Genomic DNA, 24110 nt, shown 5'->3' with positions numbered 1-24110 from the left:
GGACCTGTGGTACTCTGTTGTTATAGTATGCTAGATCTGTTTGATCCTGGGAGATTTGTCAAGTATTTAATACTCTTGTCAACATGGGAGTGGACAATCGTGTTGCATTTTCAATTCAGTTGGTAGACAGTTTCATAATTTTGCTTCTTTAACCGAGAAGACGGATTGCCCAAATGAGGTTTTGCATAATGCAATGCGACAGTGTCCGTTTGAGGCCCGTGTGTTGTCTCTACTGGTGTGCTGGTGTCTTGTAACAAACTCATTAAGCAGGGAAGGAACATGACCATGTAGGCATTTAAAAATGAGCTTTAAGTTGAAATAGCTTATGAAACTTTCAAAGATGAACATATTGTGTTTTTCCAAGATTAGACAATGGTACCACCTCATTGTTTTTTTGTCCATAACATTTCTTGTATGGTTATACAGTGATCTGATGGGTTTTATAGTTGATTGTGAGGCTTGTAACCAATTTATTGAATCTTCGATGCGAGGCTGGGTGAGTTACTCACCCTCCCCGGCCTCATGTAGATAAGCAAGAAATGGGTTCCAGATAGCCGAGAAGAGAGGGTGATTTCCACTCCCTCAAAATGAGTCTTGGCGACAGTCAAGACCCCAGCGTGAAGGACTATTGCATGGCTGCAGGAAGGCACAGAGTGGATTGTGAGCAGCCGAAGATGGCGAGTCAAGGGTCTACTTTTTGAATGGAGTTTTCCTCTGTTTGGCCATTGTAATTTTAACTTTTGCCCAAGCCGTATAACAGTGTTTATGACTGATGCACCAGCAGTTCAAACAGCAATTATATGGCCTCTTCACACAGCCTACCTACTTGCAATTCAACCTAATGACTCACTTGGGTGACTGCTTTTGTAATTATGATTTTGTAGTCAATGCCATGAAGGATACATAAACTTGATCATTTCTGTATAGAATATACTTGCTAGTCTGTGAGGATCACTGGCATCATAAACCATTAATACCACACCGGAGCACTACATTTGTTTGCTTGCTTTTTCAGACCATACAGTGGCTCATACTGTACTAAAGTGTATTGTGAAGGCTGCCATCCTGCAATCACAGCATGCCTCCTCAGATTCTTCCCTACAGAAAGTATAGCTTCCAGTGACTTTGCATGTCTTTAGTTTAACCACCTCAGGGTGTGGAAACATAGTGAGAAGATTCAAACATCAGAGGTGACAGTGCCACCCGCTGAGCTACTGAACTGCCAATATAGTAAAACAATAACTGTAAAAAAATGAGGTGTGGGTTTCCATCAAAAACCTGTCTAGAGCCAGTATTGTTTTCCCTTTGATACTTTTGTCTGAAACCTCAAAAGCCCTCAGAAAAGACTTCTCCACATCCACACTAATTAATTTTCTGATGGGTTGTGAAAAGCGCTTCCCCCTTGTAACGAGTAAATTGTCACCAGAGCAGGAGTGGAAGCAGCATGTCTTGTGATTTCTGACAGCTTGTGTAGGAGTATGTGTGTGTTCATTATACATCATGTTTATACTGGAGGGAGAGAGAGAGAGAGAGAGAGAGAGCAAAAGGGACAGAGAAAGTTGATGAGTAGTGATGAAACCCGACAGAAACCCTTGGAGAGGAGAATCCTGTTGTATGAAACAGAATATACTTTTCTTTATTCATTATTCCTCGACTCTGAGTGACTCTGTCAGCGGTTCAATGTAGCAAAAACTACACATCCTTCATGTCGGGTAATGAGACGATGCCCGAGTCCACAAAGTTGTATTTTGTGCGTTGAAACAAACAGTATGACAGATAATATTCCTGAAGCTTGAGTCTGCTGCGTTATTAGGTGCTGTGGGCGGGAGAAAAATGGTCAATTGGGACACGTTGTCTGACATTTCTTAGGTCTCATTTCTGAGCCAGCCACCCTTTTTTTGTCGCCTGTCTACCACCTCTAAAAATGTATAACTCTGTCCTCTCGGCTCTGTTCCACCATTTTTTTCTTCACCTCCCACTTCCCCCACTTCCTTCTTTCTCCGTAAAAATCCTTTTCAAAGTATCTCTGTCCGCAGCTGCTTACAGTATCTCCCCTCTCCATACCTCATTTCTCACAAGTTTGAACAGTTGCTGTTCTTCCTTGTAGCCAGCAACACTGTTGAATGTTGCAGTGAAAAGCAATTAACCCTGCCTTGACGATAGCATCTCTTGTCTCTCCAGTGCAGTCATGGTTTAGACAACTACATTACACCAGAGCAGTGGCGGTCAGCGAGGAACAGATGCTTGACTCGGGTAAGATTTTATCTGCCAATTAATTCCAGGAAATTCAAGAGCCATAAAAAAAAGCTTTTGTATGCTAAAAGCCAGACTATGTAACATTTGAAAGAAGAAACACTCTTTATATTATGCCATTAAAAAAATCATGAAAAAGTCACAGTATAGAATGGATGAAAATATAAAAACTCTTAGTATAGTTTGCCATAAAAAAATCATGAAAACTCTCAGTATAGTATGGATACAAATGTAAAAAGTCTTAGGGTAATATGCCATAAAATATCAGAAAGTCATTGTGTAGTATGCCATAAAAAGACTTAAAGGAGTGACTGTATAGTTTGTAAAACAAAAAACTAAGATATAGTATGTCATAAAAAACTCATACAAATATTCATATTATAGTATGTTATAAATAAGTCATAAAACTATTCATAGTATAGTAGGCCATAAAAATGTCATAAAAAAGCCATAGTATATTATGTCGAGAAGTCATAGTATAGTATGTCTTAAAGTTAGTGTAGTGTTTTGAAATAAAAGCTATAGTATAGTATGTCGAAAAAAAGTCACAGTATAGTATGTCAAAAAAAAAGGTCATAGTATAGTATGGCGAAAAAGTCATTTTATGTTGTAAAATCTAAAAAAAAAGTCATAGTATGTCAAAAAAAAGAATAAGTCATAGTATACTATGTCGAAAAAATAAAAAAAGTCATAGTATAGTATGTCAAAAGAATAAGTCATAGTATGTTGAAAAAAAAAGAAGTCAAAGTATAGTATGTTGAAAAAATAAAAAAAGTCACAGTATAGTATGTCATTGTCATTTATTTTTTAGGTTGCCAACTCTCCATCAGGCCTTTCACCTTCTGCAGATACACAAGGTGCGTTTGTGAATCCATTTGGTGTGCTTGGGTCTTACTCAGTGGTGGAAAGTAACTAAGTACTCAAGTACTGTAGAACTTTGAGGTACTTTACTTTACTAATTCCATTTCACTCCACTTCTACTCCACTACATTTCAGAGATAAATGTTTCGTTTATTTGACTTAGTGTAATTACTAGTTGCATTCACATTTAAATAGTTTATGATGCATAGCATAGATTAAACGACCCAACAGCATACATGGTTATTAAAATTAACTTGACAAGCTACAACATTAAAATACTGCTTACATGTTCATGCATCATTGATACAATCAAACATTACTAAGTAGCTCTGACAGGGACCATTCTGCTGAATAATGAGTACTTTTACTTTTGATACTGTGAGTACATTTTGCTAATTACGCTAATACTGTATATACTTTTACCTAAATATGATCTTAAAAGAAGAACTGTCCTGTAATGGAGTATTTTCACATTGTTGGATTGTTACTTTTATGTTCCTAGATCCTCGTCTCTGTGTGAGAGAGGAACAGGATGATGTTGGTGATAAGTTAGCAGGTCCGAAGAGGTCGGTGCCCTCTCTGCGACCCTCTGCCCCTCCGCCTCTGCCTGTTGGCCTGAGCATGCTCAGGCCAACATCAGCCCGTGGTAAGAAAATCACCACATTTCTGATATTTTCCAGATATAACTTATTTGTCTTGGTGTTTTTCTATCAAGAATAGCTTACTGCTGATATACTGACAATTAATCTTGCTGGTCCGGTATCGAATGGGCAACCACTTTAACAGCTATCCTTTTTGATTTTTCCTTCAGGTACGTTCCTGTATGACCATGAAGCTCCTTCGACGGTATCCCTGGACACTGGGCTCCATAGTGACAGCACTGTTAATTATGTTAACATCCCCATAAGCCTCCGAGCAGCTACAGCCAACAGAGAACTCCTCTACACGGAACTGGACCTGCAGGAGCCCGGGTCAGCGCCAGTCTCCAGTCCGCACAGTGCTGTCAGAGGTAACCCTTTGCAGCTCTGCAGACCCAGTAAGAACAAAGAGCCTTAAATGGCCATTTTAGATCCTTGACTTTTCCTGCTGCTGCTTTCTTTTCTATCTGGCTTCTGAGGAAATTGCTTTATGTCAGCTGTTGCATCCCACGTCTTCGCCGCCCATTGGTCTAACGCATTATTAGCATACACAGTATTATAGTTTCTGACACACTGTACATTTATAGAGTCATGGGGGGTAGGAACAAAGGCAGGGCTAAGGAAAACACAACTGGAATATGCCAACAGTGTTTTAATTTGACAAACATGTTATCTGTCTTTCTTATGCACCTGCTATCCAACCTACCAGTATGTGTACCGATTCTTACAAATGCACCACTACCATTATGACAGATCTAAGGTGCGCGCCAGAAAATTACGTCATCGTGGTTTTTGCGTTGCTTGGTCGTGCGCCTCTGAATTTTTATAACTGCGCGCGCTTTGCCTTTCATTTCAACATGGTTGACTTAGAGGGAATACTGACTAAGCAGGTTCGCCTGTACAGACATCTCTACAACTGTTCATTGAGAGACCACAGGGACAGTCACGTCATTAAATTCTTGGAAAGAAGAGTAATAATTACAGTACACAAATGCAATGTCTGGCGGTACGTCAGTGTTTACTACTGTTGCCAGGCAGCCTACTTTCCTTTTCGATAAGTCGTTGACTTCTTGCTTATCCACAGAATATTTTGTTTGTACGCCCCCCTGGCGTTTCGGAGCATTTTGCAGCGAACAATGCCTTCGTAGTGCGGACACGCCACGGTGTCGCGCCACACCTTTATTTCCCTGCTTACCTCTACCTCTCTGTATCTATTGGCTATATTTGAAAAAAACGTTTCCTTGCAATTCGTCATCATGTAGGAACAGATCAGTACACTGAATGAATGGGGAGAAACAATTTATTCATGACAGACATGGATTTAATTTATGTGGTATAATCACACATTTTGGGCATGTGAAAATGAAGCAATTTACAAAAGTGAAAAAAGCAATTTACAATAGTCTAAATTTATTCAAATTCTCAGCTGTGAATTAGCAAGTTAAAGTAATTTTATGCAATTTTAAAATCTGATTAAATGAATGGTTTAGAGATATATTCCAGCACTACCAGCGAAGAACATGTCATCAAAAATAGTGTATGGTTCAGTTAATACAGTCAAAGTAACAGAAGGATGCATCTCAGGGATTAACAGGCCAGTGCACGTTTTTCCTACATGTGACAATATTAAATTGGAGAACACATGACACAAAGTAGAAAAACAAATGTCTTCTCTTTTCTCCCCCTTTGCCAGAAGAGGGCTCCATCAGGTACGCCCACCTCGACATCACTGCCATGGAAACAGCTCAGCGAGTGGGGGCGGAGCATGTTCAGGGCAGGGAGGACAGACTGACTCAGCTGGAGAGCAGGTGGCGAGGGCCACCAAACTGACTCTTCAACGCTTAACAGTTCCAAAATAGTTTTCATTGCCAATTGCTCTCCATCTCTCTGAATAAGCTAAAGTGCTTAATTGCAGTTGATCATACCAATCAGTGTTGTACTTAAAACACACCCACAGTTGTGCCAGTGTACAGAAATTTCCACAAGCAATCCATTCCAATAAGAAGAAAATAGGAAATGTCTGGAAAGTCTCTTATGCCGCTGCCATCTTGGATGTGTTTTGTGTTCTGTTAGTGTTGTTAAGTTCACTTACACTTGTACTTACGTTTTATTTATCTGATTCACTGCTTTGTTCTCACTAACGCCGCTCCCTCTCTTCATTCACTCTATAGCTTGGTCAACCATCGTTGCTCTGTGGAACACTTTGAATGCTGTGTGTTTACAAACAGCAATCGAGAAATGTATCATTATACCTTTAGATTAGTGCGTTCCTGCATTTCTCTTGAAGACTTTAACCCTAGAAATGTTACTATTTTTTATTTTTTTGCTGCATCTGCTGAGGTCAGAGGAGAAATCATCTGCCTCTTTTTTAAGATTATCTCAGGTGACTGTTGAGCATTGGTATGAATAGCCTTAATAATGAGGGAATGACACCAAACACTAATGTTTACCACTGATATTATAGATAGGAGACAGCAAGCTGTAATTTCTAGCTAGATTTACTTTCTTCAGACTGTTTGGGGCATGGCTCTATTTGTTGTTATTTCTCTTACCAAGAGGTGAGAGACCAATGAGATCCCACTGATCTCACGGATGCCTCACAATCTACTGTTAAGAGTCCCAAGCTTGCTCGGCTATCATTCCTCATCAGACATTGAAAGCGTTCGATTGAAATAAGCATTTTAGAGTTATATCTCGGGCGCAAATTACATTAATCTAGACCCATGTGGCCCAAGCAGGACATGACTGAGTAATCAGCCGGCCAGGAACATTAGTCAAAGTAATCAATGTCTCTGCTTCTGGTCAGAATTGATGAATGGAAAAGCACAGTGTGTGTTCCAATCTCTCACCTCCCTCTTGATATCATCAGGACAAATTGTCCAACATTTGGTGCTAATTTATTTTTATGGCGGTGGTTCCCCAGCAACGCGTCTGAGGATGAGTTAGAAAAACTTAACCAAAAATAGCCTGTTAATGTCACTACAGGGACTGCTTTCCTCTCCAGGATTTGTATATAGTAACTGCTTTTTATTTATGCCAAGAATGATATTTAACTATATTTTTAAAAATATTACTGTTTGTATGTTGTTGGCACCTGTATCTTACTGATTAAAGATTGCCGTTACATTTTCAGGGTTTCAGCGCTTCCTACCTGGATCTGCAAAGCATTCTTCATTTTATAATGAATAGACAAAAACTGTAACATTACAATATTTCAGCAGACTAAGGTAAGAGTTACTACAGCAGTAACAGCCTTATCTGATGGAGCATTTATTACTTGCAAAACTAATGACAGATGGGTGTGTACAAATTGTCTGGCCAGCAATGTGCCAATATTCCTACAAGATGAAGAACTCATGCAGTCGGTTAGCTGTTCCCCAGAACCTGAACCAAGCCTCAGCAGATAAACTACATCATCTGGTTAAGAGTGACTCAACTGCTGCTGCCAATCCCTCAACAACCACCCCCACAAATTATTGCTTTCTTGGGAGTACCGCCACATTCTCAGCCATACATTTCTTCTACACCTGCCTGCCATTAGTTGTACGAATAAATGTAGTACCAGACTAGTATGAAAACTATTCCATCTTTCCATATGCATATTATGTACAACAACACACAATTCATTCATTCAGTGACTCCTAAAAAAATCAAAGACTATTAACACTAGAAAAGTAGAAAACACTGATTGCTGAAGGGGAATGGGTGAACGTAGCGTACGTTGTGTGTGGTTGTAGAGGGAGTCATTTCAGTTCACCTTTATGATCCGAGCCTCTCAGAGCTCGTTGTGATCGAGTCCCTCACGAGAGATCTTGTTGGACAAGTCCTGCATATGTTTCTTCATCTGAAATCAAACAATGAAAGACATGAACATTTAGCTGCAAGACAAATCCTGAAGATCTATAGTTCAATTTGTGTGGTGGCCGAGAAGTTTACGACCAAACATGCTCTACCTTGGCATTGACACAAAATAATAAACTGTACCATTGCCAATTTTGACCACGTTTGAAATTCAAGCTTTGAAAATACATTTTGGAATTCTCATTGGCTACAACACAAATTATGCGTAAGAATTTATCTCAAACATGCATGCTTTATCCAAGTTATTTTTAATTAGGGCTGTTCTAAATCTACCATAAAGGGAGACTTGTCAAGTATTTAATACTCTTATCAACATGGGAGTTGGCAAATATGCTGCTTTATGCAAATGTATGTTTATATTTATTATTGGAAATCAATTTACAAAACAATGACAAATATTGTCCAGAAACCCTCACAGATACTGCATTTAGATTAAAAAATATGCTCAAATCATAAGATGGCAAACTGCAGCCCAACAGGCAACAACAGCTGTCAGTGTGTCAGTGTGCTGACTTGACTATGACTTGCCCCGAACTGCTTGTGATTATCATAAAGTGTGCATGTCTGTAAAGGGGAGACTCGTGGATACCCGTAGAACCCATTTTCATTTACACATCTAGAGGTCAAGGGACCACTTTGAAAATGGCCATGTCAGGTTTTCCTCGCCAAAATCAAGTGTAAGTTTGGAGTGTTATTTAGCCTCCTTTGCAACAAGCCAGTACGACATGATTGGTACCAATGGATTCCTTAGATATTAAGCTTTAAAACTTTGCCTGGTACAAACTCCGGAAGATCTTTTGCGTTAATGCGTTATAGAAATTAGTGGCGTTAAAACGAATGTGAGTTAACTTTGACAGCCCTATTTTTAAAACATTTGTTTATAAGCATTATTTTTCTGATGCCCACAATATGTGGAAATATTACGTATTTCTTGGATGAGGTTTGATCAAAACCATTCCTTTTGGAGTTCTTGAACAGAAACTTTTTTATCGCTCCTTACCTTGTAGCCCATCTCCCTGGTCTTCTCAGCTAGTGTTTCGTACTTTTCCTGGTTCCTCTTAATGTGCTCTTTGTCTCCTAAAGACTCCACGTGTCGCAACTTCTGGTGGGAAAGTTCCAGCTGCTCCTGGTAATGGCTGTGCTTCTCCACTTTGGTCTCAAAGTGATGCAGCTCCTCCTAAGTGAACAAGGAAAAGGAGGGCGGCGAACACGGAGGGGTGTGAGTTCAGTTCACCTTCAATTACATGCACAGCTGCACGAAGGAGCCGATATGCATCTCAAGTAGTGACTAGAGAGGAAATGTCACAAAGAGTATTTTAGCTATACGTTTCCCTGTGACGCATCTGATCCTGAAGCCAGATATCTTAAAAAACAATGGAAATTTAAATTGAGTTGTTCACTTTGTTCACAGTTGATTCTCTGTACATGGGACAAAGGGTGAAAGGAGCACAATGAGAGATAGGAGAGTGGAATAGTTGAGCATTTCAAATGTGTAATGCATAATAATGTGCACTATAGGCTTCATGGCTGAACAGACACAAGTAGTACTTAGCTACAAGTACTCTACAAAAGTTAATATAGTTATATTCTAAGAGTTGGACTGTAGCACTCTGATAAAACTAAAAGTGCTATCGAAAAAACAAATCTGTGAAAGCAGAAGTGTCCAAAAGACTGTCACAAGCAATGGAAGAGCTACCTTGAGAGAGTCCAGCTCGTCGTCGCTGAGGTTGGCTCTCTTGGCAGCCTCCCACAGTTCAATCACACGGGGCTCCCGAAACTCTACAGAGGAAGAACCGACAGATACCGAGATGAAGAGATTAACAGTCCAAGGAGACAGTTTGGAGCCTCACCAATACTTCTACACTCAAGAGGGAGGGAGCTTTGAAGAACAGCAGTCACAGCAGATGTTTCATGAGATACAAATAACAAAAACAAGCTTGTTTACAAGTACACATATTATACTGAGTTTTTATGACAAACTATGCTATGAATATTTTTATGACTTACTATACTAAGACTTTTATAACATACTATACTGACTTTTTTATAGCATACTGTACTGTGACTATTTTATGACGTACTATTCTATGAGGATTTTGATGACATACTATACTATGACTTCAATGACTTTCTAATGATATACTATACTATGAATAATTGTATGACATACTATACTGTGACAATTTTTCTGATATACTATACTATGACTTTCTTATGACATAATACATGATGACTTTCTGACATACTGTACTATGACTTTTAATGTGTTTTTTATGACATACTACACTGACTTTTTTTATGAAACACTATACTATGACTTTTTATAACATACTATACTATGACTATTTGTATGATATTTTATGACATACTATACATGATTTTTCTACTACACACTATAGTATGACTTTTTATGATATACTTTACTATGATTATTTTTAGGATATTTCATGACATACAATACTATGACTTTTTATGAAAAACTATACTGACTTTTTTTAGGACATACAACCATGACTTTATGACTATTCATGACATACTATGCTATAACGTTTTTTATGATATACTATACTATGACTTTTTTATGACATACTGTACTATGACTTTATTGCATACTGTACTATGACTTTATGGCATACTATACTATGACTTTATGGCATACTATACTATGACTTTATGGCATACTATACTATGACTTTATTGCATACTATACTATGACTTTATGGCATACTATACTATGACTTTATTGCATACTATACTATGACTTTATGGCATACTATACTATGACTTTATTGCATACTATACTATGACTTTATGGCATACTATACTATGACTTTATTGCATACTATACTATGACTTTATGGCATACTATACTATGACTTTATGGCATACTATACTATGACTTTTTTATGAAATACTATACAATGACTTTTTATGAAATTATTTGTGACATACTATACTGTGACAATTTTATGACATACTTTACTTTGACTTTTTATGACATATTAAAGTTTAATATTATGTTTAATAATCAAATTATGCCTTTTTATGACACTATACTATGACTTTTTTACTACACACTATAGTATGACCTTTTTCATGACATTCAATACTATGACTGATTTTAATACATATAATACTATGACTTTTTTTGGATATTTTAGAGCATTTTTAGGACATATTATACTCTGACTTTTTTATGACAATCTATACTGACTTTTATGACACAACAATGACTTTATGACATACTATAATTAATGTTTTCTCCAAGTTAAATAGCACAAGGACAAGCTGGTTTACGTGACTGGATGGATGCAGCCATGTGGGTTAAAATCTAAAATCACAAAACACTTAAGTTAAGTCGTTAGCATATCAACGCTCGCCAACAGTGATATGGCAGCGTGTGGTATCATGACTACAAATCCCAGTGATTAAGCTGATGAGATAAACGCAGAGCGAGACTGAGATGCACAAAGAGATGAGCTGTGTATGTATGTGTGTGTGTGTGTGTGTGTGTGGGTGTGTGTGTGTTTTCTCTAACTTACCGCTGTCTTGGGTGAAGCCCTCGTGGCTGAGCTTACGGAGGCGCTCAAAGCCCTGGCTGAGGTCTCTCATTTTCTGCTTCAGGTCCGTGTGCTTCTGGTGCAGCACATGCTCTTTGGCGTCGCCCTCCAGGGGAGAGATCACATTCTTGTGTATTTCTGCTGAGGCGAGCAGGCGAAGAGAAAGATGGGGAGGAGAGGAGGTGACGGGGCAGGTTAGGAGACAAGTTGGGTGGGTGGTTTAGATGGGAGAAAGGGCAGAGGAGGAGAGTAGAGGAAATGAAGGAGGGATGAGGCAAGAAGCCATTAAGAAGAAAGAGGAGAAGGGAAGAGGAAATTAAAGCAATAAAAGAGAAAGAATAACAGCATTCAATAAGGAGAGTTTAGTAGTAGCTATAAAATAACCTGTAAAAACGTTATGACCTTTCACCGGCACAGGCTTCATACATCACATTCATTTTTCCATACAAATCTTGAGTAGCCTATGTGCCTTATCTCGGTTAATAACCACACTGTGGTTATTAAATACCTCCCTGCCTCACCCTCGGAAAAGGTGAGGAGTTAAAAAGCAGACAAAAGGCCAACTGGACAACAGTTTGACATTTAGATCAAAAGGAAAAAAACAAGACGGAATGAAGACTGGGGAAGACGGACAAAGTGTGTGTGGATGAAGGTGGTGTTGTTTTGGAGCTGCACGGAGACTCCCCTTACGGCAACATGTGATTGACTCAATAGTTAAATGCATCAGACAAGCAGAAAAAAACTCCACTGGCTCGTTCGCCACAAACGTAACGCCGTGGAGCGCTAGCAGCAAAGTTCTGGCACGACGAAAAACAGCTGTTAAGCGTCAGCCACGTTACGAAGGAGATGCGCCTGTCTTCCTTGTGTCTATCTGAAACACAGTAGGGCCCGTCAGCTCGGCTTAGAACTCACAGCTTGATGTGATGTGACAAGCACCGATAGAGCACAGAGCGGTGGGTGGCAGCATGTGCAGTCTGATACCTTCCACCTACGTACATGACCACAAGACTGAACTAACAGACTGAGCACTTCAGACTTGGGGCTGATTTTTTGGATGACTGACCTAAGCAACAGCAGAATTGATTACAGCTAAATGAGGCTAAGAGAGGGTGAGAATGGGATTGTTTTTTGCATTAATTTACTTTGGAAACTGCCCTGACAGATAGAAAATATAATGCTGACCATATTTCTCAGCATATTTCTCCAAGTTTTATTTGAATATGTACATTTTAAACTTGGAAGTTTTTCTGGTATGGTCTTAGGACTAAACCTGGGATCAGAACCATAATTATGACTGTATGCAAAAACCTAAAGTGGTGAATAGTAAAGAGGAGGACAGGGCTTCAAGGCTCATAAACCTGGCCTCAGAAAATACCGATATAACTAAGCGTAGGTGGTGTGACACCTCTGCAGCACCGGCAGCAGAGCAAAGGGAGTGATTCACGTAGCTCACCCTCGGTCCTGCTGACGGTATCCATGAAGATGTTGTACTCGTGGATCTTGTCCTTGTGATGCTGGAACTCCCTCTTCAGACTCAGCAACTCCTCGTTGGAGAACTTCCCTGAGGTTTGGGCCTGGTGGGGGAGCAGTCATCGGTGGCAGAAAGGAGTTAGTCTCAAAAGCAGCAGGAGAGGAACAGGCATAATTTGTATGGATGAGAATGAGAGGTGGTGTTCCAAATAGGATCACTGCTGGGTACGGTGCAATTCTTTTACTAGATGTTTGAGAAGGATTTGGTGGAATGAAATACAGCAATGTTTAGAATATACACATTTGAAAATCTCTAATTCAATGTACTGTTAAAAGACAAGAAGCCCATAGCACCATTTTACACAGAATATATTGCGTGCGAGATGTGTCCAATTTTCTTAGAAACATATCAAAAATTTGAAGATTTTATTGTTTGCAACTGCAATAAGTATAGAGATTTTAATGTTTGCATATATAAGAATTGTGCAGAAACATTTCAACCCCACTCAAACATTTTCATTTTTTCCCAAACTTTAATTTTTCCAAAAAATGTCACTATAAAACTCCTCTACTTTGGTCCTTAAGCAACTTCAGTCTTGAATCGTGTAGTTTGGGAAATTCAGATATAGCTACAGCCAAACTTTTCTCCATTTTCTTTCCCTAACTAGCTGCATACTTTCTGTCACAAAGTTCCTAAAGCACAAGTTATTAAAAAATGTTTTCTGGCACAAGAGTGCAGTTACTGTGCCAAATATAAAACCTGCATTAAAACATTACTGGTGCTGCTGGGTAAGAACCTTGGCGCATTTGGTGCACCTGATCTCTGTAATGTGAAAATTGAGTGACAATTATTTTAAGCTGATTTAAGGGTAATGTCTTTATTTTATCTAACAGCTGTGCTAGATTTTCATTCACCAGCAGCAACACGGACAAAAAAAAGGGCATCATTTCCAAAACATATTTAAATTAGGGCTGACAAAGTTAACGCGATAATATTGCTTTAACGCAAATTAGTTTTAACGCCACTAATTTCTTTAGTGTTAATGCAATTTGCGATTTTTAGGTTGTAGCTGGCTCAGTTTTAAAGCTAGAGTGAAGATTCTGGCATCATATGAAACTATAAAATCTAAGGGGTCCATTGGTAGCAACCATGTCATACTAGCTTGTCGTGAAGGTTAAATAAAGCGCCAAACTTACGCTACATTTTGGCGTAGTCTCCCCTTTACAGACATGCCCACTTTATGATAATCACATGCAGTTTGGGGCAAGTCATAGTCAAGCCAGCACACTGACACACTGACAGCTGTTGTTGCCTGTTGGGCTCGAGTTTGCCTTGTTATGGTTTGAGCATATTTTTAATGCTAAATGCAGTACCTGTGAGGGTTTCTGGACAATATTTTTCATTGTTTTGTGTTGTTAATTGACTTCCAATAAAAAAAACAAAAAACATATTTGCCCACTCCCTTGTTGATAAGAGTATTAAATATTTGACGAATCTCCCTTTAAGGTACATTTTGATCAGATGAAAAATGTGCAAATAATCGCGTTTAACTGTTGACAATCATGTGATTAATTGCGTTAAAATATTTTAATCGATTGACAGCCCAAATTTAAATATTTCTCTTCCTCCTTCCTCTGCACACATACACACCTTGTTCCAGAGTTTGTCCAGCCTGGGATCATCAAATATGTCTCCCTCTTTGGTGTCGTGGTCCTTCAGGGAATTGCTCTCCAGTGGCCGAGTGTCTCTTTTGCCATCCATCCCATACTTGGCCAGGATCACTACACAGCAGAACACATACATTTTTTACTAAAAAGCTAAAAACAGCTGTGATAAATGATCCTGACATGAGCCTGTGAGGAGTAACAACTGAAGCTTTCATGAGGAGACTATTTGACAAGCAAGAGAAATTAAGTGACTAAGACACATACAGTATATATTCATCATTTAAAGAAGACTCACATCATTTCACATCAAAAATACCCAGAGGCGCACAACCCTTGACAGGAACTCATTAATTCTAAAGCCACCGCACATTTTTTTAAAGAACAGCTAAGAGAGTAGCATCTCTGATGAATCAGCTGCTGAAAATAAGCTGGGCAGGCCAAGAACAAGCTTTAGAGTCAGGGAATCTAACAAGAGCTTATCAAAACAAACTGACTTGGCACATGTAGCACAGAGAAGGTGATATCCATGTGCTTTTTTGTATTGCTGCTCTTAACCTGAAAAGTTTTTAATGATGAGAGTGAAACAAGAAGCAAACGCTCATTCCCCCTCCCACTCGCCCACTTAACAGAACACCTTACTCAACCCAAAAAAAACGTGGCAGGAAGCCTGAACACACAAGGAAAACAAAAGAAGCCACGAATTTGGCATTTCTGTAACTAATTAGTTTAATAGTGTCACTTTTGTGCAAAATATACTGAGCAGCTACTGAATACATTAGCAGTTTCATCCCTTTTCAACATCTCGGATTGCTAGATAACAATGCAAAGTTGGACTTAGCCCTGCCCTCATTATTCTGCTCTAGTAAACTGTTATTGCGGCCGCTGATTCAGCACCATCACAACCCGCTGGTAACCCATCAGTGTCACTTATTAACCGCTCATACTTCATTAGAAGAGTGTCCACATGCAGGGAGCTCATTTAAAATCCTCATAAACAGAATGCAAGAACTTGTAGACTATCTCTGTGGTACTGTTGTGCTCGTATACTTCACATTTTATGGGTTCAGCTCAAGGCTCTTGAACCACGTGATCTGCAATGAATGCAAACAGTAAAACGAGCTTACGTTCCCAGACGAACCAATTTACAACAAGGACCTGTCTCTGGGCATATCAAACTGAGAGTATCAAGGAAACGTGCTGTGGAAAGAAAAATAGGGGGAGACAGAAATCATTTTTGAGCCCAATTAGAATGACTTGAATCAGTGGGGAGAAGTTGACTTGAGGTCCTCCTTGAAGACTTATATTTAACTACAAAGGAGCACAGTCTCACTCTGCTGCGCTGCCTGGAGCGGGAAGGTCACTCCACCACTGGGGAGTGAGGAAGCAGAGGAGTCCAGAGACGGTGGAGTGCTGCGCGAGCTGCCAAAGGGGCGGGAGGTGTGCACTGATTGCTGGTGGCAGAATGCTAAACAGACTGCTGTCATTGCCTGCAGGTACTGAGGTGAAGATCCCTTCACGCATGATTGTCAAAATATGTCAGTCCTGCCCTTTTAGCAACGTAGAGCAAAATGCAGAGACAGTAGCTGTGCCTGAATTGTTAATACAATTCACAGTTCAAGCATATAGTGAAGTGAATACTCTCTCTCACATCCATGTGTAATTGACACCAATTCAAATTTATCTGGTCTGCAAAACTAAAAACATATTTTATCAAAATATATAGACTAGGGCTTTCAAAGTTAACACGATAATAACACGTTAACGCAAATTCATTTTAATGCCACTAAATTATTTTAACGCCACTACATTTTTTTAATGCAATCAATATTTCAGAGGTTGTAGCGGGCTTAGTTTTAAAGGATATATCATATGAAACTAGGAAACCTAAGGAATCCATTGGTTCCAGGCATGTCATACTGGCTTGTTGGGAAGGTTAAATAACGCTCCAAGCTTGCGCAAAATTTTGGCGAGGAAAACCTGTCATGACCATTTTCAAAGGGGTCCCTTGATCTCTGACCTCCAGATATCTGAATGAAAATGGGTCCAATGGGTACCCACGAGTCTCCCCTTTACAGACATGCCCACTTTATGATAATCACATGCAGTTTGGGGCAAGTCATAGTCAAGTCAGCACACTGACACACTGACAGCTGTTGTTGCCTGTTGGGCTTGAGTTGCATGTTTTTTATGCTAAATGGACAATATGTGTCATTGTTTTGTGTTGTCAATTGATTTCCAATAATAAATATATACATACATTTGCATAAAGCAGCATATTTTTCCACTCCCATGTTGACAAGAGTATTAAATACTTGACAAATCTGCCTTTAAGTTACATTTTGAACAGACAAAAAATGAGTGATTATTTGCAATTAATCACGATTAACTATGGACAATCATACGGTTAAATATTTTAATTGATTGACAGCCCTAATAAAGGCATATGAATCTGTTAATGCTTGGTGCTGCAAATCCAACTTCATTCCCCATTATAATTTTTTACACAATGACCTTTCTACAGGATCGATAGGTGCAATGAATTGTGAAATGTTTTAATCGTCTAATGAGTATGAGCTCCATCATGAAATGAATATATGAATATTTTGTTGCATGCTAAATTTATATGCTAACACTTTTAGTGTGGAGTATGGATACAGCTTGCTACAGTGTTAATTTCAAGAGGAGATTTTATCAAGAGACGTTGGCAACGTTGATAAGGATGAGAAATTAGATTTCTTCTGAGGTGATGCAGAGCAAAATGAACACATTAGTTATTCTACCAGCCAAAGGGCAGAGTTTATTACATAAACTATCATACCCAGGACTATGTATTCCTTGATATGACAGCCAGATAAGTTCCAGTATCATTTACCCTTTACCATAAATTTTCCCAATGACAACCATTTTAGCACATCAATTAAAATTATCCTGTTTCTTTTATTTTGGGGAAGATTTACACACTGTATACTTTGACTAAAATAAAACTCGCCTCAACCTGCTGACTCAATGGATCTCTTTAAACCACTGACTTTAAATGGCAACACCAATGAATTTTCACACTTCAATCTACACTGTGTTAAGGTTCTGACACACCAAGCCGACGGTCGGCCGTCAGACAGTTTGGGGCCGTCAGTGAGCGTCTGTTGGCCTAGTTTTTGCAGCGTGTCCCACACCATCAGCTCTAGTCTGAGTCAGAGCCTTTTCCGCCGATTCAGCATGTTGAATCGGCAGCGGAGCCCGTTGGTGAAAGAAATCGCTCAACGAATCAGTGCACAAGAAGAGAAACGGAAGTGAGGAAAGCAAGCCAACGAGTAAAGTCAAGAGGAAAACACAGAAGGCTCCTCTCATTTTTCATCTCATCTGATCATTCCAATACACGGAGATTTTCACAACAACATGGCCATCTGGAACGAAGCCAAGTGGTGAGTGAGAGTGGTGCAAAAACGGTCGGTAAACGGCGCTTTGTTTCATGTATGTATCATAAAAATGGCTTGTATATCCGCAGTCCTCAGTCTTAGGGTGACAAATACAAACTACCGCCGAGTGCTGGTGTGGAGAGTTATTTAAATTCACGCAGGCGCAGAACGTACGTGCTGACTGGCTGTCGGCTGTCTTTGCAGTGTGTTCAAATGCAACTTGTTGGCCAAGACAAAGGCGATGTGAGGCGAGTCGGTCTTCATCACCGCTAGTTCTTTGATGTCGGCTTGGTGTGTCTGGGCCTTTAACCTTTAATCTGTCAGGAAGGTGCCATTTACCCAGAGACAGATTGGAGCCTCTGAATATAATGTGCATCAGCATCACTTTTTCATTTCAAACACAGATTATGATTCCTAAAAAGTGTAGCTGGCCAATGCTTTTACTTTATTCAGTAATTTAGTCATACAGTATGTAAAGCACTTTGATTAACATTTATGCAAAATAACACTAATGATTTGCTTTTTGTAACTTTCTGTTGGTGTGTCTGAAAACTCCTGTATTAATACCAGTTTTCAGCTCACTATGTAATTTTTGCTATTTGGTGAATACCAACATGTTTCGGTTGACATAATCGTAAATCAGGGACATTGCCAAGGTGAATGACTGTATATTTGGGGCAGACTAAGTCCACAGTGAAATCGGGACAAAGTGAGGACATAGCTAGCCAACAGAGCTTTCTCACCGTTGAAGTTATGTCGGAGCTGTGCCTCTTTCTCCCCGTTTTCATCCAGCCCCTCCGCCTTCAGCTTCTTCCACTGCAGCTCATCTTTCTCCTGGAGCTTCAGGTCGCTGTGCAGCTCAGACAGCCGCACTGGAGACAACTGTGTCTGTCAAAACCAAAACAAGAGACATCATAACTCTAGTTAGACAGAATAGTGGGGATGAAGTTTAAGGACAGAGAAGGCTAAGGAGTGAGGAAAACCAGACAGCAAAGGGAGATTGAAATAGTGTCAGAGCAAACACACTTTATGACAGCTGCAAATTTTGTTTTTGGAAGTAGGAAGTGGAAAATGTCAGTTCTTAGAGAAACTTCTATTTAGGTGGAGCTGGAAACATGCTACACGTTTCAAAGCCCAAATCTAATCCCCATTTGACCTTGATGGCAGCTTTCAAGATCATAGTCTGCACTGATCTGAAAATAGGGCAGGTCACCATGGAACTTTGGGAACCACCACTCTGATGAAGGCAAGATAGCCGAACACGTTTGGTGAATAAAGCATGGCACACAGGAGAAGAGTTGTGTAACTTGATTTTATTGATGGACTTGCATTGAAGCTCACACTGATCTGCACCTCGCTGTGTGTGTGATCTCAAAGGGAGAACTTGGTCTGACCACGTTAACTTACAAAAACGCTAGCTCTGATGAACTTATTGCTGTTTCTTTTTGCAGTAACGGTATATATATTATTCATACTCGCCAACCCTCACAGTTTTCCCGGGAGACTCCCATTTTTCATTGCCCCCTCTCGGTTTCCTCCCGGGGTCACAATTCTCCTGATTTATGACAATTTTTCACACCTTTTTTCCAATTTTCGTTATCTCAACATGTTCATGGCACTGTACAGTGCATATAAGCCATAAGCCCAACTGTTTCCACTCAGACGGCAATAAAGATACACCAAATGTCTTCTCCCGACAGCAAAGCTGGGGTGGCGTGGCGCAAACCATTGGAAATAACTGGTTTCAGAGCGCAGTGGTGCCATTGTCTCATTGTATCTGAAAGGGCCTTCAGTGACTAGGAGAAGGAGAGGGAAATGGGGAGTACTAAGAAATAAATACTCAAGTCGGGTACAAAAATGAATGAATGAATGAAAACTGAAGAATATTAGCCTAGTTTATACCAGAGATTCACACAAGTTCATGCCAGAGAGGCAAATTATTCAGTTTTCTTTCCTGAGAATTAAAAGCAGGCTAAGCCTATTTAACAAAAATGCTGTTGCAGTGGACTTAGGCTATTATTTTGTTATTTTCATAATTCTAAAGTCACCAGAATGCAGAAAACAAAGTCTCTTAAACTCACATTTTTCTAAGGGAGGACACCCAGAACCCTTTGCTTTAGTTTTGAAATCCTCCCTTTTTTTTAGGTCTTGAGGTTGGCAAGTATGATATCATTATAACTTTAGTTGGAATACTACAGTCTTCTATTGTGGACCACTGGGAACTAGATAGATAGATAGATAGATAGATAGATAGATAGATAGATAGATAGATAGATAGATAGATAGATAGATAGATAGTAACTTTATTGATCCCGAGGGAAATTCAAGTTTCCAGCATCACAGTTCCATAGTGCAAAACATGTTAGTAAAAAGGCAGTAAAAAAGTTAGTAGTGCAAAGTACAAAACAATATACCAGATATAAAAATACAAGGAGATGAAGAAAACTGTTAAAACTGAGTATAGTGCAGGGTAACAGCTGTGATACACGACTATTAAAAAAAGCGAATATAGTGCAGAAGAGACTGTTAAAAGTGAATATAGTGCAGGAGCGACAGGGGAAATAATTGACTTGTTCAAGGGCTGTAAATGTTGGTTACTGCGAAAGAATATACGCACGCACGCACTGGCGCGCGCACACACAACTTAATTCCTCAGCTTCTTTTGGCTGTAAATCCTTCACACCCATCATCACAATGAACAAAGACTAAAATTCATGCTTGTCCACTTGAACACCTGCATGTGTGGATATAGCAGTGCATCCTCTTCTCCTGCTTATCCAATTAAACCATGTATATTAAGGCTGTTTCTTCATTTAGGCTGCTGGATGTCACACTGTGCTGTACTGAGAAACCTGCAGTAGCTTAACTAGCTGTATACCATTAACCATTGTTAGCTACTTGGCTCACTTCATTGACTGACAGCTAACAACAACAACTAGCAACAACAACTAGCTGCCAGCTGTTTGCTCCAGCTTCACATAACCCGTACAGATACTAGTGTCTCATATATACGTACCCTCTTAGCCTTCTCCCACACCTGGTTGAGTCTAGCTATCCTGAACTCCACCGTCTGCCCATCCCCGCCGCTCTGCTTCAGCTCGTTAAACTCACGGGAGTATTTTCCAGCTATTACACCTCCGCCGAGGCACAGAGCAACAACTAAACACTGCAGCTTCATTTTAACAATCACAACACACCGACAACGACGGGTTGAACACTAGCTAGGGCAAAGAATTAGCCGGACAACACTACAAATGTTTGTTTCTGTTGTTGTGGCTCACTCGAGTACCACCATAGTACCATAGAGTCATGTGCTCAAAATGGGAGGGCACTTCCTTAAAACATGCATTCTGGGATATGTAGTTTTTTGTCGCAGCCCCTTGTGTGATCAGTAAAGCGGATACGACCTTTTATGAACTACATTCCTGAAATGCCGCTCTGCGCCGTTACCTGGCAACGAAGGTTGCAAAATCTCTGAGCAAATAAAAAGCCTCCACGCATTTTACACATGGATCTTATATGTTTGTTTTTACATGACTGGATGTTAATCATCATTAGATTGTGTGCTGTAAAGCAGAAGTTGAAAGGGATTTCCTGGGGTTTTCTTTGGTGGGAGGTGGGAGTTGGTAACAACAGACACATTAAACAGCACTTTCAAAAATAGACCTAGTTAAATAGCTTTAGCTCTTAAAGCTTGTTAGATTCCCACAAATACTGTATTTATAACAAAGTAAGTTCACATTAAGATTCTTCATAACATATATTCTTGCAATTCTCAATCAGCAAAATGTACCGACTTGTCAGATATGTAAGTATAAAATAAATATAAAAGTTTCTTTTTGATTAAACTGATGTATCCTCAACTTAGTTGTTTTTTTTCAATTTGTGATATATATTTTTGGTCATTTTTTCTCATGCTGTATTTCTCATACTTTTGTAATCCTTCCCACTGTATTTTATGTTGTTTTTTATTTATGTGTTTTGTTATTTGTTTATGCATTTTTTTTTACATAAAATATACATATATACATAATTTTATTGAAGGAGACCTCTAATGTAATAATTAAGGCTGTCAATCGATTCAAATATTCAATCGCATGATTGTCCATAGTTATTCGCGATTAATCGCAAATTAATCACACCTTTTTTATCTGATGAAAATGTACCTTAAAGGGAGATTTGTCAAGTATTTGATACTCTTATCAACATGGGAGTGGGCAAATATGCTGCTTTATGCAAATGTATGTATATATTTATTATTGGAAATCATTTAACAACACAAAACAATGACAGATATTGTCCAGAAACCCTCACAGGTACTGAATTTAGCATAACAAATATGTTAAAAACATAACATGGCAAACTCAAGCCCAACAGGCAACAACAGCTGTCAGTGTGTCAGTGTACTGACTTGACTATGACTTGCCCCAAAACTGCATGTGATTATCATAAAGTGGAACCCATTTTCATTCACATATCTTGAGGTCAGAGGTCAAGGGACCCCTTTGACCCTCAAGGGACCCCTTTGACCCTCATGACAGGTTTTCCTCGCCAAAATTTAGCGTAAGTTTAGAGCGTCATTTAGCCTCTTTCTTGGCAAGCTATTATGACATGGTGGGTACAAATGAATTCCTTAGTTTTTCTAGTTTCTACTTTAAAAACTGAGCCAATGCGTGAGTTATGTCAATGCGTTAAATAAATTAGTGGCATTAAAATGAATTTTCTTTAACGCCTTATTATCGGGTTGACAGCCTTAGTAATAATGTGTTTGTGCTCAATTAAGATAAAAAATAAGATTGGCTGTCAAGAGGACAAGTTTTATTATATTTTAATGAACACATGCATGGAGAACAAAGGGAGTTGATCATTGCTATTTTAATTCCTGCTTCCTACCCTATCAGACTACGTATGTATTTGATATTTTAGGTGTTCATATTACTAGATATTTGTCAGTTGCACAATCCCTTTAGCTGTTGTAAGAATGTCTGAGCATTTGTTATGTGTGATACATAAAAAAGTTCTCCAGGACTGGACAAAAAAGTTAAAAGGAGTTGAACGCACACACGCGCACACACACACATTATGATTTGGCGATTGATATTGTTTATCTCATATTCATGCCAGCCAAGCTAATCAGATTTACAGTAGTAGGAGACAGTATGAGAGCAATCTTTTATTATTATTATTGACAATATTTATGCAGCATTCATGCCAATACACCACAATAACTGAACTGAATTCAGTTAAACTATATTAAACTGGGAGGAAGAGAGGGGAAATGAGACAGACGGACAGTCAGACAGACAGAAAGACATTATATTGTACTCCCTCGCCTTAACAATATTGTTTTAGAACTTTAATGTTGATAAATTTCATTCAGCTGAAAGTGAATTGAATTGGAGAGAGAGAGAGAGAGAGAGAGAGAGAGAGAGAGAGAGAGAGAGAGAGAGAGAGAGAGAGAGAGAGAGAGAGAGAGAGAGAGAGAGAGACAAGCTGAATATTGGACTTGGACAGCTATTCACATCTGCTCAACAAAAGACCAAAACAAGTCAGAGTAGTTTTAAAACAGAAAAGAGTCACAATTATTAGTCATTGGAATATAATTTGACCGTAAATTACATTGTTTGAAAACCAACAATCAAAAGTCAATTTAATCATCTGAAAATGAATGGATTTCAATTTAGGCAAAATAAAATTTGGAGACACAGTTGATCACATATAGATAACCTAAGTGCTGTGTTAGTTTACCTTGCAGTATACTATATATATTCCCTTAACCTGTGGCAGTTATTTGCCATCACAGAAATTGCTGCTGACCGGATTAAAGACAAACTTTGAGGATGGAAGATTTAACAAGATGAGTTATCTGCGTAATCTCTGTTAACTGGCTGTTATTATTATTGTCTGATACACTGTAACTCCAATATTAACAGATATTAGGGCCTGGCAGACACACTGTTCACAGGACTGAGACAGGATGTAGGTGTCTGGCTGCTTCCTGCATTGATGCTTCCTCAATGATTTCAAACATTTGCAACTTAACAACACAAAGGAGTTTATGGTACTAATTCGAGGGCGAGCATTCATTCAGGAAAGTACGTATTAAAGGTACAGTGTGTAGGATTTGGCGGCATCTAGTGGTGTGGTTGCAGATTGCAACCAACTGAGTACCCCACTGGTACCACAGTTTTGCACTCTGCGACTCACGTTACCGCAGTTTCACAAGCATGTCGGAGAACTACGATGGCCTTCAGGTAACGTAACAATACGAAAGGCTCTCTCTAGAGCCAGTGTTTGGTTTGTCCGTTCTGGGCTACTGTAGAAACATGGCGGAGCAACATGGTGGACTCCGTGAAGAGGACCCGCTCCCTATGGAGATATGA

At 39.2% G+C, this 24110-nt stretch overlaps 2 protein-coding genes across 5 annotated transcripts in view; one reads left to right on the top strand and one right to left on the bottom strand.

Annotated features, from left to right (window-relative positions):
- Positions 1 to 6878, top strand: part of dok7b (docking protein 7b) — a 28832-nt gene extending 21954 nt beyond the window's left edge. For 2 of the 3 annotated variants that reach the window (XM_074628812.1, XM_074628809.1), the window contains exons 9-13: positions 2182 to 2253; positions 3065 to 3110; positions 3617 to 3760; positions 3926 to 4150; positions 5446 to 6878. In XM_074628812.1, the coding sequence (XP_074484913.1) occupies positions 2182 to 2253; positions 3065 to 3110; positions 3617 to 3760; positions 3926 to 4150; positions 5446 to 5582 (624 nt within the window). In that variant the 3' untranslated portion in view covers positions 5583 to 6878. The remainder of the gene's footprint in view (positions 1 to 2181; positions 2254 to 3064; positions 3111 to 3616; positions 3761 to 3925; positions 4151 to 5445) is intronic. The other variant, XM_074628813.1, reaches the window with a different exon arrangement.
- Positions 5035 to 21055, bottom strand: lrpap1 (low density lipoprotein receptor-related protein associated protein 1). 2 transcript variants are annotated; one of them, XM_074628815.1, is made up of 8 exons: positions 20744 to 21055; positions 18471 to 18615; positions 14295 to 14425; positions 12627 to 12747; positions 11156 to 11311; positions 9310 to 9392; positions 8614 to 8790; positions 5035 to 7596 (listed from the first exon to the last, which is right to left on the bottom strand). In XM_074628815.1, the coding sequence occupies exons 1-8, from the start codon at positions 20903 to 20905 to the stop codon at positions 7528 to 7530; spliced, it is 1044 nt and encodes a 347-aa protein (XP_074484916.1). In that variant the 5' UTR covers positions 20906 to 21055; the 3' UTR covers positions 5035 to 7527. The 2 variants fall into 2 exon arrangements, with proteins under 2 accessions (XP_074484916.1, XP_074484915.1); XM_074628814.1 differs by having other exon boundaries at positions 11156 to 11314; positions 20744 to 21048.
- Between the last annotated feature and the right edge of the window lie 3055 nt (positions 21056 to 24110).

The sequence above is a fragment of the Sebastes fasciatus genome, chromosome 3 (genome assembly GCF_043250625.1).
Source record: "Sebastes fasciatus isolate fSebFas1 chromosome 3, fSebFas1.pri, whole genome shotgun sequence".
NCBI lineage: Eukaryota > Metazoa > Chordata > Actinopteri > Perciformes > Sebastidae > Sebastes > Sebastes fasciatus.
This window is presented reverse-complemented; position numbering and strand designations above follow the sequence as displayed.

What these genes read in the sequence shown, in the direction of transcription:
- lrpap1 (XM_074628814.1), bottom strand. Translation starts at nt 20,905, where the DNA reads ATGAAGCTGCAGTGTTTAGTTGTTGCTCTGTGCCTCGGCGGAGGTGTA. An exon ending in GCTCCGACATAACTTCAACG is followed by an intron (nt 14,426 to 18,470) that starts GTGAGAAAGCTC and finishes TCTGCTGTGTAG; the next exon opens with TGATCCTGGCCAAGTATGGG. An exon ending in TGGACAAACTCTGGAACAAG is followed by an intron (nt 12,748 to 14,294) that starts GTGTGTATGTGT and finishes CTCCCCCACCAG; the next exon opens with GCCCAAACCTCAGGGAAGTT.